This window comes from Oncorhynchus masou, chromosome 24, assembly GCF_036934945.1.
Source record: "Oncorhynchus masou masou isolate Uvic2021 chromosome 24, UVic_Omas_1.1, whole genome shotgun sequence".
Taxonomy (NCBI): Eukaryota; Metazoa; Chordata; class Actinopteri; order Salmoniformes; family Salmonidae; genus Oncorhynchus; species Oncorhynchus masou.
In genome coordinates, this window is record NC_088235.1 from 31,683,086 (window position 1) to 31,700,292 (window position 17,207).

Below are 17,207 nucleotides of genomic sequence, written 5' to 3' on the forward strand. Positions count from 1 at the left end.
TAGGAGCAAGCTCATGTAATGCTTTGTAGGTTAGCAGTAAAACCTTGAAATCAGCCCTTGCTTTGACAGGAAGCCAGTGTAGGGAGGCTAGCACTGGAGTAATATGATCACATTTTTTGGTTCTAGTCAGGATTCTAGCAGCCGTATTTAGCACTAACTGAAGTTTATTTAGTGCTTTATCCGGGTAGCCGGAAAGTAGAGCATTGCAGTAGTCTAATCTAGAAGTGACAAAAGCATGGATTAATTTTTCTGCATAATTTTTGGACAGAAAGTTTCGGATTTTTGCAATGTTACGTAGATGGAAAAAAGCTGTCCTTGAAATGGTCTTGATATGTTCTTCAAAAGAGAGATCAGGGTCCAGAGTAACGCAGAGGTCCTTCACAGTTTTTTTCGAGATGACTGTACAACCATTAAGATTAATTGTCAGATTCAACAGAAGATCTCTTTGTTTCTTGGGACCTAGAACAAGCATCTCTGTTTTGTCCGAATTTAAAAGTAGAAAGTTTGCAGCCATCCACTTCCTTATGTCTGAAACACATGCTTCTAGCAAGGGCAATTTTGGGGCTTCACCATGTTTCATTGAAATGTACAGCTGTGTGTTATCCGCATAGCAGTGAAAGTTAACATTATGTTTTCGAATGACATCCCCAAGAGGTAAAATATATAGTGAAAACAATAGTGGTCCTAAAACGGAACCTTGAGGAACACCGAAATTTACAGTTGATTTGTCAGAGGACAAACCATTCACAGAGACAAACTGATATCTTTCCGACAGATACGATCTAAACCAGGCCAGAACTTGTCCGTGTAGACCAATCTGGGTTTCCAATCTCTCCAAAAGAATGTGGTGATCGATGGTATCAAAAACAGCACTAAGGTCTAGGAGCACGAGGACAGATGCAGAGCCTCGGTCTGATGCCATTAAAATGTAATTTACCACCTTCATAAGTGCAGTCTCAGTGCTATGATGGGGTCTAAAACCAGACTGAAGCATTTCGTATACATTGTTTGTCTTCAGGAAGGCAGTGAGTTGCTGCGCAATAGCCTTTTCTAAAAATGTTGAGAGGAATGGAAGATTCGATATAGGCTGATAGTTTTTTATATTTTCTGGGTCAAGGTTTGGCTTTTTCAAGAGAGGCTTTGTTACTGCCACTTTTAGTGAGTTTGGTACACATCCGGTGGATAGAGAGCCGTTTATTATGTTCAACATAGGAGGGCCAAGCACAGGAAGCAGCTCTTTCAGTAGTTTAGTTGGAATAGGGTCCAGTATGCAGCTTGAAGGTTTAGAGGCCATGATTATTTTCATCATTATGTCAAGAGTTATAGTACTAAAACACTTGAGCGTCTCTCTTGATCCAAGGTCCTGGCAGAGTTGTGCAGACTCAGGACAACTGAGCTTTGAAGGAATACGCAGATTTAAAGAGGAGTCCGTAATTTGCTTTCTAATAATCATAATCTTTTCCTCAAAGAAATTCATGAATTTATCACTGCTAAAGTGAAAGCCATCCTCTCTTGGGGAATGCTGCTTTTTAGTTAGCTTTGCGACAGTATCAAAAAGGAATTTTGGATTGTTCTTTTTGTCCTCAATTAAGTTAGAAAAATAGGATGATCGAGCAGCAGTAAGGGCTCTTTGGTACTGTACGGTACTGTCTTTCCAAGCTAGTCGGAAGACTTCCAGTTTGGTGTGGCGCCATTTCCGTTCCAATTTTCTGGAAGCTTGCTTCAGAGCTCAGGTATTTTGTATGTACCAGGGAGCTAGTTTCTTATGAGAAATGTTTTTAGTTTTTAGGGGTGCAACTGCATCTAGGGTATTGCGCAAGGTTAAATTGAGTTCCTCAGTTAGGTGGTTAACTGATTTTTGTCCTCTGGCGTCCTTGGGTAGACAGAGGGAATCTGGAAGGACATCAAGGAATCTGTGCCAGGGGATTTATACTAACGTTACTATCTATACTTACTGGTGGCACAGACGCTGTTTCATCCTTTCCTACACTGAAATGACCCTTGCCTAACGATTGCGTTTGAATCTGGGCTTGCAGCACAGCTATCCTCGCCGTAAGGCGATTGTTCTCCTGTATATTATGAGTACAGCGACTGCAATTAGAAGGCATCATGTTAATGTTACTACTTAGCTTCGGCTGTTGGAGGTCATGATGAACCATGTCCAGATAAAGCGTCCGGAGTGAAAAAGTTGAGGGAAGAAAAAAATATATATAAAGGTAATTAAAAAGTAAAAACCGTAAAGTTGTCAGGTAGCAAAATAATATAAACGGTAATTAAAAAGTAAAAACCGTAAAGTTGTCATGTAGCAAAATAGGTTGGCAACAAAACGCACAGCAACTCGTAAACAAGTCTGCAAGTTGTGACCGGAAACTATAGAGTCAATGTGCCGGGGGCACTCCCCTTAACGTATGGAGTCACATCGGGCCTGTAGTCAACATCTTACTACTGTAATCCCTTTAACGTATGGAGTCACATCGGTCCTGTAGTCAACATCTTACTACTGTAATCCCCTTAACGTATGGAGTCACATCGGTCCTGTAGTCAACATCTTACTACTGTAATCCCCTTAACGTATGGAGTCACATCGGTCCTGTAGTCAACATCTTCCTACTGTAATCCCCTTAACGTATGGAGTCCCATCCGTCCTGTAGTCAACATCTTACTACTGTAATCCCCTTAACGTATGGAGTCACATCCGTCCTGTAGTCAACATCTTACTACTGTAATCCCCTTAACGTATGGAGTCACATCGGTCCTGTAGTCAACATCTTACTACTGTAATCCCCTTAACGTATGGAGTCACATCGGTCCTGTAGTCAACATCTTACTACTGTAATCCGCTTCACGTATGGAGTCACATCGGTCCTGTAGTCAACATCTTACTACTGTAATCACCTTCACGTATGGAGTCACATCGGGCCTGTAGTCAACATCTTACTACTGTAATCCCCTTCACGTATGGAGTCACATCCGTCCTGTAGTCAAGATCTTACTACTGTAATCCCCTTAACGTATGGAGTCACATCGGTCCTGTAGTCAACATCTTACTACTGTAATCCCCTGAACGTATGGAGTCACATCGGGCCTGTAGTCAACATCTTACTACTGTAATCCCCTTAACGTATGGAGTCACATCCGTCCTGTAGTCAACATCTTACTACTGTAATCCCCTTCACGTATGGAGTCACATCGGGCCTGTAGTCAACATTCATCAGGTGTAAATAAACTGTACCTGGTTTTTACATGTCTATATTCTTTAACTGTACAATATCACTGCATCCCCATGAAAATTATCTTTACATTTTCTAAATGAACGTCAACCCATCTGTGTTCCTTCTCCTTTCAGAGCACTTTATGAGCGAGTAGCAGAGATGGAGCTGGAGCTGAGTTTCAAGAAGGATGACATCCTGTACATTGAAGACACGCTACCAAAGGGCAACTTTGGCTTCTGGATGGCGTGGCAGTTAGATGAGAGCGCACGCAAGCTGGCACGAGGGCAGGTCCCCAGCAAATACATGTAAGTCATACTGTACCTGCTGTAAATAAACTTTAGGTAACAGTTATGTTGAGTCTGTTGAAATGTTGATACACAGAGATATTTAATAATTGCATTTGGTATTTGATGTGTGTGTTTCTGCAGGGTCTCAATATGACTCCCTGTTAAAATAAAAGTTAAAAAACACATGATACGCCTTATTAAAATACTTTATTAATGCTTATGCATGCTTATAACACGTTTAAAAAGCATTATAAACTGGGTGGTTCAATCCCTGAATTCTGATTGGCTGACAGCCATGGTATATCAAACCGTATACCACTGGTACGACAAAACATTTATTTTTAATGCTCTAATTACATTGGTAACCAGTTTATAATAGCAATAAGGCACCTCAGGTATGGCCAATATACCATGGTTGAGGGCTGTGTCCAGGCACTCCGCGTTCCATCATGCATAAGAACAACAGCCCTTAGCCGTGGTATATTGGCCATATACCACACCTTCATGGGCCTTATTGCTTCATTCTGGTGTCTGGTTAGACTGTAAACTCTCCTTCCAGACCCACATCAAACATCTCCAATCCAAAGTTAAATCTAGAATTGGCTTCCTATTTCGCAACAAAGCATCCTTCACTCATGCTGCCAAACATACCCTTGTAAAACTGACCATCCTACCAATCCTCGACTTCGGCGATGTCATTTACAAAATAGCCTCCAATACCCTACTCAACAAATTGGATGCAGTCTATCACAGTGCAATCCGTTTTGTCACCAAAGCCCCATATACTACCCACCATTGCGACCTGTACGCTCTCGTTGGCTGGCCCTCGCTTCGTACTCATCGCCAAACCCACTGGCTCCATGTCATCTAAAAGACCCTGCTAGGTAAAGTCCCCCCTTATCTCAGCTCGCTGGTCACCATAGCATCTCCCACCTGTAGCACACGCTCCAGCAGGTATATCTCTCTAGTCACCCCCAAAACCAATTCTTTCTTTGGCCGCCTCTCCTTCCTGTTCTCTGCTGCCAGTGACTGGAACGAACTACAAAAATCTCTGAAACTGGAAACACTTATCTCCCTCACTAGCTTTAAGCACCAACTGTCAGAGCAGCTCACAGATTACTGCACCTGTACATAGCCCACCTATAATTTAGCCCAAACAACTACCTCTTTCCCTACCGTATGTATTTATTTATTTTGCTCCTTTGCACCCCATTATTTTTATTTCTACTTTACACATTCTTCCATTGCAAATCTACCATTCACTGCAAATCTACCATTCCAGTGTTTTACTTGCTATATTGTATTTACTTTTCCACCATGGCCTCCCTTATCTCACCTCATTTGCTCACATCGTATATAGACTTGTTTATACTGTATTATTGAATGTATGTTTGTTTTGCTCCATGTGTAACTCTGTGTCGTTGTATGTGTCGAACTGCTTTGCTTTATCTTGGCCAGGTCGCAATTGTAAATGAGAACTTGTTCTCAACTAGCCTACCTGGTTGAATAAAGGTGAAATAAAAAAATAAAATTCAAACCCGTTGTACTGTGTATTCCCCTGTGTTTTTCAGAATGGACCAGGAGTTCTACAGGAGACACAGCATGCCTGATATGAAGGATGAGAGCGGTGCCGCCAGTAAGACCCTCTCGGCTGCCGCTCGCAGGTCCTTCTTCCGCAGGAAACAGAAACACAAACGCTCTGGGTCTAAAGACGGGAAGGACCTAGTGGACGCCATCAGCACTGACTCACTGCCCATCATGGAGGGTGAGGAAGGACCATTCACACCTTGCTGTACTGTAAATGATAACCGTGGAACATGTAGATTCATCTCATGTATGGTCATGTGTGACTCAGTTGGTGACAGGGCTCTACAGTGCGACCATTTCACCCGCATGCGCCTAAATATTTTGCCGTGAGACCTGGAGTTTTATTTAGTAGCACCAGTGCACGAGGTTAAAGATCACCCAGAGGATAATTGTTGCAATGATTACTTCACTGTACCGCAGCCCCTGAGCACCATGGAGAACACACTGAGTGCAGATTCATGACTGTCATGTTTGGACCATTACAACAAAGAAAACGGCTTGATACCTTTTCTTTGTGTGCTCCTACATTTTGTTCAACTTAGGCGCACACTCGTTGCTTGTAAAAAATAACTGAAAGGTCAGCGTAGAGCCGTGGGTAAGAGCACGGCTCTAGCAACACCAAGGTTGCCGGGTCCATTCCAACACGGTTCACATTCCCATAATGTATGCACTTGCTTTGTACTGTAAGTTGCTTTGGATAAAAGTGCCTCAAGTGGCATATGCTATTATTCATGTAGGTGCAAAGCTAGTTTTCCACTGCAGTGTTCATGATCTCTGTTTTGACAGAGTGCTATAATGTCTAACTACCAGAGTGTCCAGGAGGTGGAGTGATCCATTCCCAGACCTGTGCTGGTTCTGGGGTTAGGGTACATACACACTGTAGTTTTCCATAATTCTGCTGACGGTTCTGTGTGTTCTCTATCTACCAGATGGTGTGAGCCTGGCCTACCAGAGGATCCAGAAGGTAGAGTGTTCCAGCCCCAGACCAGTGCTGGTTCTGGGGCCCCTAGTGGAGGCTAACAAGGACATGCTGGTGAAGGAGGCCCCCGGGAGGTTCTGTCGGTGCCTACCTGGTGGGCTGTTATGTTGTGATAATACTATGTCATGTTTTGATAATGCTATTTCATGTTAGAACATCGCTATGTCATGTTATTATAATACTATGTCATGTTATAACAGTGCCGTGTCATGCTATGATAATGCTATGTCATGTTATGACAGGATTGTAAACCACTTAAATAAGTAAATTGATTGTCAATTATTATGTGTTATTTTATACAGACTCATGAAATACTAAAATGTGATTATTTTTGTCTGTCCATTCAGAGGTGATGAAGGCATCTCAGCAGGCGATTGAACGAGGGGTGAAGGACTGCGTCTTCATCGACTTCAAACGAAGGAGCGGCCATTTTGATGTCACAACTGTTGCTTCCATCAAGGAAATCACAGAGAAGGTATATTTAGTTCATTTATTTACAGTTTAGTCTTATTGAGATAAAAACATATTTAGGAGAGAAACCAGTTCAGCATATTTTGTACATAGACAGGACTAGTAAATATCTGGATTAAAACATGGCAGCTGCCATCCCATATCGTGACAGTGTGTATGTTATGTACAGTGTGACAGAACCTAACAAAATGGCTGTCAGATTTTGTCAGTTGGTCTAATGATATGTCATTTTGGAAACATTCTTTGCTGTGCTTTCATTCATTTCTCATGCAAACCCAACTGGTTAGATTTTGTTGTTGTTTCTATTTTGAAGGATTGTCACTGTTTACTTGACATTGCACCCCACGCCATCGAACGGCTTCACAGCGTTCACATCTACCCAATTGTCATTTTCATTCGCTACAAAAATGCAAAGCAGATAAAGTGAGTACTAGCCCCCATTCTACTATAAATACTTATTTTTGTGTGCTGTATTTTGAGACAATGATCTAACACCACTGCTATCAGAGTCATCTGGCCAAGCTATCACAGCTGCTTTCCCTCATGGAGTTCCTCTATTGAAATGTAAAAGCTCATGGATCTCCTTTAGTCTTCTTTAAACATCATTTTTTTTATACCAATAACAATGCTATCAATCAATCAACTGTATTTATGAAGCCCTTTTTACATCAAAACTTCCAAAGTGTTTATACTGTCACGACTTCTGCCGAAGTCGGTCCCTCTCCTTGTTCGGGCGGCGTTCGACGTCACCGGCCTTCAAGCCATCGCCGATCCATTTTCCATTTGTTTTGTCTTACACACCTGCTTTCAATTCCCCAATTACATGTTCATTATTTAACCCTCTGTTTTCTCCATGGTTTTTGTGCGTGTTTGTTTTATGTATTTCTGTCCTATTGTGTGGGCTTGGTATTACTACATGTATTTGGTAATTTTGAGTAAAGTTACTTTTATTACTCATCTCTGCTGTCCTGCACCTGACCTCTCTGCACCAGCTACACCCAAACCTTTTACTCTGCCTACACCACAAGGAGCATGCAAGCAAGCAGCATATTACCTCATCTACTGCCACTTTCCAATATCCCTGCTGTTTTCACGGTTGACTTACAGTAGTGTATTAAGTTTCATTGTCTTTCAGTCTAGGTGCACTTTCATTACTATAACATTGCAGAAATGATCTCCGATTCATTCCTATCACAGACACGTTCCAAAACAAATTAATCAAAGTGATCAAAATGAAATTAATCAGAAACGGCCCTAGCCGACACTCCTCTTGGGGTAATTGTGATTCATTAGAGAAGATCTCTGGTTGGTATTTTCATTTGTAATCGGAGGGGAAGATTAAGTCTGCTGAACACACAGACACAAACGCAGGCACAGACACGCCAGGGCTCAACTCTGGCTTTTTTTACAAGGAGCATGTGCCCCTAAATTGAAAAAGGTAGGCGCGCACAAAGACATTTAGGAGCACAATGAAAAATATTTGAGGTAATAAAGCTAGAATCCTTAATTTTTTTAGGCACTATGGTGCTCCTAATTTAAAATTCCAGGTTGCACAGCAAAATATTTAGGTGCATATGCAAATAAAATGGTCGCAGGCACCCACACACTGTCTCACACATTCTCGTACACATTCACAGAGACTCGTGCAGTGCGGCAGTGGACATGGAGAGGTTCTGATTGAACTAAGCCTTCTCTGTCATCAACTGAGTGCCAGCTGTCCCTGGGATGGGAGGAGAGGAGAGGCTGAGCTCTATAGCTCTGTGGTGGGCTGCGGGGGCGTCAGCTGAGCTATCCCTGTGACTGAGAGGCTGAGCCCTATAGCTCTGTGGTGGGCTGCGGGGGCGTCAGCTGAGCTATCCCTGTGACTGAGAGGCTGAGCCCTATAGCTCTGTGGTGGGCTGCGGGGGCGTCAGCTGAGCTATCCCTGTGACTGAGAGGCTGAGCTCTATAGCTCTGTGGTGGGCTGCGGGGGCGTCAGCTGAGCTATCCCTGTGACTGAGAGGCTGAGCCCTATAGCTCTGTGGTGGGCTGCGGGGGCGTCAGCTGAGCTATCCCTGTGACAGAGAGGCTGAGCCCTATAGCTCTGTGGTGGGCTGCGGGGGCGTCAGCTGAGCTATCCCTGTGACTGAGAGGCTGAGCCCTATAGCTCTGTGGTGGGCTGCGGGGGCGTCAGCTGAGCTATCCCTGTGACTGAGAGGCTGAGCCCTATAGCTCTGTGGTGGGCTGCGGGGGCGTCAGCTGAGCTATCCCTGTGACAGAGAGGCTGAGCCCTATAGCTCTGTGGTGGGCTGCGGGGCGTCAGCTGAGCTATCCCTGTGACTGAGAGGCTGAGCCCTATAGCTCTGTGGTGGGCTGCGGGGGCGTCAGCTGAGCTATCCCTGTGACTGAGAGGCTGAGCCCTATAGCTCTGTGGTGGGCTGCGGGGGCGTCAGCTCAGTTATCCCTGTGACTGAGAGGCTGAGCCCTATAGCTCTGTGGTGGGCTGCGGGGGCGTCAGCTGAGCTATCCCTGTGACTGAGAGGCTGAGCCCTATAGCTCTGTGGTGGGCTGCGGGGCGTCAGCTCAGTTATCCCTGTGACTGAGAGGCTGAGCCCTATAGCTCTGTGGTGGGCTGCGGGGGCGTCAGCTCAGTTATCCCTGTGACTGAGAGGCTGAGCCCTATAGCTCTGTGGTGGGCTGCGGGGGCGTCAGCTGAGCTATCCCTGTGACTGAGAGGCTGAGCCCTATAGCTCTGTGGTGGGCTGCGGGGGCGTCAGCTGAGCTATCCCTGTGACAGAGAGGCTGAGCCCTATAGCTCTGTGGTGGGCTGCGGGGGCGTCAGCTGAGCTATCCCTGTGACTGAGAGGCTGAGCCCTATAGCTCTGTGGTGGGCTGCGGGGGCGTCAGCTGAGCTATCCCTGTGACTGAGAGGCTGAGCCCTATAGCTCTGTGGTGGGCTGCGGGGCGTCAGCTCAGTTATCCCTGTGACTGAGAGGCTGAGCCCTATAGCTCTGTGGTGGGCTGCGGGGCGTCAGCTGAGCTATCCCTGTGACTGAGAGGCTGAGCCCTATAGCTCTGTGGTGGGCTACGGGGCGTCAGCTCAGTTATCCCTGTGACTGAGAGGCTGAGCCCTATAGCTCTGTGGTGGGCTGCGGGGGCGTCAGCTCAGTTATCCCTGTGACTGAGAGGCTGAGCCCTATAGCTCTGTGGTGGGCTGCGGGGCGTCAGCTGAGCTATCCCTGTGACTGAGAGGCTGAGCCCTATAGCTCTGTGGTGGGCTACGGGGCGTCAGCTCAGTTATCCCTGTGACAGAGAGGCTGAGCCCTATAGCTCTGTGGTGGGCTGCGGGGCGTCAGCTGAGCTATCCCTGTGACTGAGAGGCTGAGCCCTATAGCTCTGTGGTGGGCTGCGGGGGCGTCAGCTGAGCTATCCCTGTGACTGAGAGGCTGAGCCCTATAGCTCTGTGGTGGGCTGCGGGGGCGTCAGCTCAGTTATCCCTGTGACTGAGAGGCTGAGCCCTATAGCTCTGTGGTGGGCTGCGGGGGCGTCAGCTCAGTTATCCCTGTGACTGAGAGGCTGAGCCCTATAGCTCTGTGGTGGGCTGCGGGGGCGTCAGCTGAGCTATCCCTGTGACTGAGAGGCTGAGCTCTATAGCTCTGTGGTGGGCTGCGGGGGCGTCAGCTGAGCTATCCCTGTGACTGAGAGGCTGAGCCCTATAGCTCTGTGGTGGGCTGCGGGGGCGTCAGCTGAGCTATCCCTGTGACTGAGAGGCTGAGCCCTATAGCTCTGTGGTGGGCTGCGGGGGCGTCAGCTGAGCTATCCCTGTGACTGAGAGGCTGAGCTCTATAGCTCTGTGGTGGGCTGCGGGGGCGTCAGCTGAGCTATCCCTGTGACTGAGAGGCTGAGCCCTATAGCTCTGTGGTGGGCTGCGGGGCGTCAGCTGAGCTATCCCTGTGACAGAGAGGCTGAGCCCTATAGCTCTGTGGTGGGCTGCGGGGGCGTCAGCTGAGCTATCCCTGTGACTGAGAGGCTGAGCCCTATAGCTCTGTGGTGGGCTGCGGGGGCGTCAGCTGAGCTATCCCTGTGACTGAGAGGCTGAGCCCTATAGCTCTGTGGTGGGCTGCGGGGCGTCAGCTGAGCTATCCCTGTGACAGAGAGGCTGAGCCCTATAGCTCTGTGGTGGGCTGCGGGGGCGTCAGCTGAGCTATCCCTGTGACTGAGAGGCTGAGCCCTATAGCTCTGTGGTGGGCTGCGGGGCGTCAGCTGAGCTATCCCTGTGACTGAGAGGCTGAGCCCTATAGCTCTGTGGTGGGCTGCGGGGCGTCAGCTCAGTTATCCCTGTGACTGAGAGGCTGAGCCCTATAGCTCTGTGGTGGGCTGCGGGGGCGTCAGCTGAGCTATCCCTGTGACTGAGAGGCTGAGCCCTATAGCTCTGTGGTGGGCTGCGGGGGCGTCAGCTCAGTTATCCCTGTGACTGAGAGGCTGAGCCCTATAGCTCTGTGGTGGGCTGCGGGGGCGTCAGCTCAGTTATCCCTGTGACTGAGAGGCTGAGCCCTATAGCTCTGTGGTGGGCTGCGGGGCGTCAGCTGAGCTATCCCTGTGACTGAGAGGCTGAGCCCTATAGCTCTGTGGTGGGCTGCGGGGGCGTCAGCTGAGCTATCCCTGTGACAGAGAGGCTGAGCCCTATAGCTCTGTGGTGGGCTGCGGGGGCGTCAGCTGAGCTATCCCTGTGACTGAGAGGCTGAGCCCTATAGCTCTGTGGTGGGCTGCGGGGGCGTCAGCTGAGCTATCCCTGTGACTGAGAGGCTGAGCCCTATAGCTCTGTGGTGGGCTGCGGGGGCGTCAGCTCAGTTATCCCTGTGACTGAGAGGCTGAGCCCTATAGCTCTGTGGTGGGCTGCGGGGGCGTCAGCTGAGCTATCCCTGTGACTGAGAGGCTGAGCCCTATAGCTCTGTGGTGGGCTACGGGGGCGTCAGCTCAGTTATCCCTGTGACTGAGAGGCTGAGCCCTATAGCTCTGTGGTGGGCTGCGGGGGCGTCAGCTCAGTTATCCCTGTGACTGAGAGGCTGAGCCCTATAGCTCTGTGGTGGGCTGCGGGGGCGTCAGCTGAGCTATCCCTGTGACTGAGAGGCTGAGCCCTATAGCTCTGTGGTGGGCTACGGGGCGTCAGCTCAGTTATCCCTGTGACAGAGAGGCTGAGCCCTATAGCTCTGTGGTGGGCTGCGGGGCGTCAGCTGAGCTATCCCTGTGACTGAGAGGCTGAGCCCTATAGCTCTGTGGTGGGCTGCGGGGGCGTCAGCTGAGCTATCCCTGTGACTGAGAGGCTGAGCCCTATAGCTCTGTGGTGGGCTGCGGGGCGTCAGCTCAGTTATCCCTGTGACTGAGAGGCTGAGCCCTATAGCTCTGTGGTGGGCTGCGGGGCGTCAGCTCAGTTATCCCTGTGACTGAGAGGCTGAGCCCTATAGCTCTGTGGTGGGCTGCGGGGCGTCAGCTGAGCTATCCCTGTGACTGAGAGGCTGAGCCCTATAGCTCTGTGGTGGGCTGCGGGGGCGTCAGCTCAGTTATCCCTGTGACTGAGAGGCTGAGCCCTATAGCTCTGTGGTGGGCTGCGGGGGCGTCAGCTCAGTTATCCCTGTGACTGAGAGGCTGAGCCCTATAGCTCTGTGGTGGGCTGCGGGGCGTCAGCTGAGCTATCCCTGTGACTGAGAGGCTGAGCCCTATAGCTCTGTGGTGGGCTGCGGGGGCGTCAGCTGAGCTATCCCTGTGACAGAGAGGCTGAGCCCTATAGCTCTGTGGTGGGCTGCGGGGGGCGTCAGCTGAGCTATCCCTGTGACTGAGAGGCTGAGCCCTATAGCTCTGTGGTGGGCTGCGGGGGCGTCAGCTGAGCTATCCCTGTGACTGAGAGGCTGAGCCCTATAGCTCTGTGGTGGGCTGCGGGGGCGTCAGCTCAGTTATCCCTGTGACTGAGAGGCTGAGCCCTATAGCTCTGTGGTGGGCTGCGGGGGCGTCAGCTGAGCTATCCCTGTGACTGAGAGGCTGAGCCCTATAGCTCTGTGGTGGGCTACGGGGCGTCAGCTCAGTTATCCCTGTGACTGAGAGGCTGAGCCCTATAGCTCTGTGGTGGGCTGCGGGGCGTCAGCTCAGTTATCCCTGTGACTGAGAGGCTGAGCCCTATAGCTCTGTGGTGGGCTGCGGGGGCGTCAGCTGAGCTATCCCTGTGACTGAGAGGCTGAGCCCTATAGCTCTGTGGTGGGCTACGGGGGCGTCAGCTCAGTTATCCCTGTGACAGAGAGGCTGAGCCCTATAGCTCTGTGGTGGGCTGCGGGGGCGTCAGCTGAGCTATCCCTGTGACTGAGAGGCTGAGCCCTATAGCTCTGTGGTGGGCTGCGGGGGCGTCAGCTGAGCTATCCCTGTGACTGAGAGGCTGAGCCCTATAGCTCTGTGGTGGGCTGCGGGGGCGTCAGCTCAGTTATCCCTGTGACTGAGAGGCTGAGCCCTATAGCTCTGTGGTGGGCTGCGGGGGCGTCAGCTCAGTTATCCCTGTGACTGAGAGGCTGAGCCCTATAGCTCTGTGGTGGGCTGCGGGGCGTCAGCTCAGTTATCCCTGTGACTGAGAGGCTGAGCCCTATAGCTCTGTGGTGGGCTGCGGGGGCGTCAGCTGAGCTATCCCTGTGACTGAGAGGCTGAGCCCTATAGCTCTGTGGTGGGCTGCGGGGCGTCAGCTCAGTTATCCCTGTGACTGAGAGGCTGAGCCCTATAGCTCTGTGGTGGGCTGCGGGGCGTCAGCTCAGTTATCCCTGTGACTGAGAGGCTGAGCCCTATAGCTCTGTGGTGGGCTGCGGGGCGTCAGCTCAGTTATCCCTGTGACTGAGAGGCTGAGCCCTATAGCTCTGTGGTGGGCTGCGGGGGCGTCAGCTCAGTTATCCCTGTGACTGAGAGGCTGAGCCCTATAGCTCTGTGGTGGGCTGCGGGGGCGTCGAGCTGAGCTATCCCTGTGACTGAGAGGCTGAAAGCTGGGCCTGTCTCTTCCAGTTTTGAGCTTTGTACTGGGGGCTGCTCGTCTCTGTCTCTGAGAGAGAGAGCGAGAGAGGCTGGGCCCTACAGTACACTCTCAGCTATTTGGCTAAGCCCTTGCTGCTCTTCACTCACTCCACACTACCAGCAGAGACCAATCATCTCATATAAACACGTGAATAGTATGTCTATGGCAGATGCCTTTGAGTGAGTGAGTGAGTGAGTGAGTGAGTGAGTGAGTGAGTGAGTGAGTGAGTGAGTGAGTGAGTGAGTGAGTGAGAGAGAGAGAGCCACTCTGACTTTCTATCCTTTGGATGGCGTCATATAGTCAATATGTAGACTGTAGGCCAGGCAGGGAAAGGAAAACAGCAGGTCAGGAGCAGACGGGTCACAGACAAGAGAGGCTCATTAACCCAGTTGCCACCCAGTGTGCCTGTTTTAAGTTTGACTGTACCTACCGCTCAGTTTGTACAGCACTATTACTCATTAACACTGCAATTGTAGTGAAGAGCAGAGACAGTCTTTTTTTGTTGTTGCTGTCATGTTGATTGGCTTCTATGCATATAATTGGGGGTAATTTTGTTGCCATGCCACCACAGTCTCTGTGTGATATCAACTGTGTGCCATGTGTCACCTCTTTTTTTAATGAACTGAAATATGATATTTAATATGATTTTGTTCTTTCCTTCATTCAGAGAACAGAAGGATCCTCTATACTTACGGGATAAAGTCTCTCAGAAACATTCCAAGGAGCAGTTTGAGATGGCACAGAAAACTGAACAGGAGTACAGCAAGGTCTTTACAGGTTAGTATTATGTTAATATCATATATTAACATTCAGTTTGTTGCTATGTGAGAAGGCCTGTCATATGTACCTACAGTCTGGAGTCAGACCAGGCCTCTTATTCATAACTTGTATCAGAGTAGGAGTGCTGAACTAAGATCAGCCTGTTAGATCGTAATGAGTGAAGTTCCATAGACAGAACCGGACCAGATCATCTACTCTGAGACAGAACCGGACCAGATCATCTACTCTGAGACAGTAATGGCCCAGATCATGTACTCTGACACAGTAATGGCCCAGATCATCTACTCTGAGACAGAACCGGACCAGATCATCTACTCTGAGACAGAACCGGACCAGATCATCTACTCTGAGACAGAACCGGACCAGATCATCTACTCTGAGACAGTAATGGCCCAGATCATCTACTCTGAGACAGAACCGGACCAGATCATCTACTCTGAGACAGTAATGGACCAGATCATCTACTCTGAGACAGTAATGGCCCAGATCATCTACTCTGAGACAGAACCGGACCAGATCATCTACTCTGAGACAGTAATGGCCCAGATCATCTACTCTGAGACAGAACCGGACCAGATCATCTACTCTGAGACAGTAATGACCCAGATCATTTACTCTGAGACAGAACCGGACCAGATCATCTACTCTGAGACAGAACCGGACCAGATCATCTACTCTGAGACAGTAATGGCCCAGATCATCTACTCTGAGACAGTAATGGCCCAGATCATCTACTCTGAGACAGAACCGGACCAGATCATCTACTCTGAGACAGTAATGGACCAGATCATCTACTCTGAGACAGTAATGGCCCAGATCATCTACTCTGAGACAGAACCGGACCAGATCATCTACTCTGAGACAGTAATGGCACAGATCATCTACTCTGAGACAGTAATGACCCAGATTTGAAAACAGTTTTTTTGTGTTGCAGGTATCGTCCAAGGAGGAAGCCTGTCCTACATTTGCACTCAGATCATGACTATAGTGGACCAAGAACAAAGTAAAGTCTTATGGATTCCTGATGGAGCTTTCTAGAAGGTTTCTAGGTGCTTCTATCTATGTAACACTTCAACCCTTAACAAGGAAGGTTGGGTATGATACACTTATCCACGGCTAAATGTTAAAAACTAGTCAACAATATCACATCACTGTTGTTATAATAGTCAACTATGAGGCTTGCATCCCAAATAGCACCCTATTCCCTATGTAGTGCACTACTTCCCCAAGTAGTGCACTATATATTGGGAATAGGGTGCTATTTGGGATGCAGCCTCTGATATACTCTCAACATAATTACACTTATCTGAAAGATGAAGATTCATATAGCACTGATTTGTCTCACACCCCACAAATAGAAGTAATAATCCCACTATAATGATGATGTCATAGTGATGCTGTATACTTCAGACAGGCCTAGAGATTCGTTTACACTAGTATTTAATATTGTAATGCTTTTTTACTTGAATGTTTGTCCCTTAACTCCACCATGGCACTCCTTGACTCTTCCTGTTCCTATGGTTCTCAATCATATGTCAGAATACAAGTTGATGCATGGAATGGAAGAAAACAACATTTTAGACTTGTCTCAGACCTGTTTGTGCTGTAGTTGTTATCATGATGTCACAACGGATCTGGGATCAGTGTAGAAGACCATGTAATAACCATGATGAACTATAGTTATGGCAACAGGCTCAACATGGGTGCAGCAAGTTTTTCTGAACAGAATGGAATGGACCACTGTGTTCTCATCTTTATGTATGTTTTCTTTGTCATTTCAATTCTCTAATCCCAATCTAATAATGTTGGTTATGGACCTTCCTTTATAGCCTACAAATGTAGCAGTTAGTGAACAGAAATGATTGTGTATGTTGCATTTTTTCCCTCTGTTGTTTGTCATATAATTTACATATTTAAAGACAAATGTATGACAAATTTGCATGATTCTTTTTTTTCCCAAGTTGATGTAAATGACAGACGTTTGTTTTACAACCCACTTACTGTTCTCAATGCAAAATTCCAGGTTATATATGTTTCCTTCTGTATGTTGTGCCAAATGAAACAGATTTGTTCTGCACCATTTATCCTTCAACCTAGTAATGCTTGAACACTAAGAAATGCAATAATACTTTACCGTAGGTACGATAGTTTCACCATGAGAAAATGTATGTGTTGTAGAGTTGTTCCAAAGTTCCTAACATTTCATACATTTCCTAATGGGCATCTCTCTATTACCCGAAATGTAGAATTTATAAAAGGGATATTTTATTTCTGTTCTAGGGGTTTGAATGAACCAAATTAAGAGGATGAATTCATAAATTTCAACATTATGATAAACTGGTAAATTACTTTTCCTTTTTTCTCTATAATATTGCATCTTCTCATGTTGGTTGAAACACGAAAGTAGACTATAGATATAACTTCACTTCTCAATGAAATTATATTATTTGTATCAAATGTTAAGGAAAATAAATACATGTGGGGAACGTTGTCCAAGTCCAATTGATTTGTTTTAATTTACATTTACATTGTATCATTACACACAAACAAAAACGTTCACCACAAGGCCAACTACTTCCTGGGATGAGGGACTGCGCTGAAACTCGGCACCTGCATATGTGAACTGGCACATTTGGAGCGTGTCAGGTATACACCATACACAGACATGCATATTTTTATCACAATTTTCTTCAATGACTGATAAAGATTTGTCTAGTTGTTTTTCTGGATGGTGTTGTTTGTGTTTGCACTCGCCTCTGGATTTGTGTTTGTGCAGGACTGGTTATAACATGGTGTGCTGAGGACCAAGAGTGATGAGCACTCTGATGAAGTGTAATTGCAGGAGTAACCTTCCAAGACAACTCACTCCT

At 47.8% G+C, this 17,207-nt stretch overlaps 1 protein-coding gene across 4 annotated transcripts in view; it reads left to right on the forward strand.

Moving 5' to 3' along the window:
• Positions 1 to 16,828, forward strand: part of LOC135512050 (disks large homolog 5-like) — a 137,191-nt gene extending 120,363 nt beyond the window's left edge. For all 4 annotated transcript variants that reach the window (XM_064933658.1, XM_064933659.1, XM_064933656.1 and 1 more), the window contains exons 31-37: positions 3,347 to 3,517; positions 5,071 to 5,264; positions 6,016 to 6,159; positions 6,413 to 6,540; positions 6,850 to 6,959; positions 14,225 to 14,334; positions 15,272 to 16,828. In XM_064933658.1, coding sequence (XP_064789730.1) covers positions 3,347 to 3,517; positions 5,071 to 5,264; positions 6,016 to 6,159; positions 6,413 to 6,540; positions 6,850 to 6,959; positions 14,225 to 14,334; positions 15,272 to 15,375 — 961 coding nt within the window. In that variant the 3' untranslated portion in view covers positions 15,376 to 16,828. The remainder of the gene's footprint in view (positions 1 to 3,346; positions 3,518 to 5,070; positions 5,265 to 6,015; positions 6,160 to 6,412; positions 6,541 to 6,849; positions 6,960 to 14,224; positions 14,335 to 15,271) is intronic.
• Positions 16,829 to 17,207: the final 379 nt, after the last annotated feature.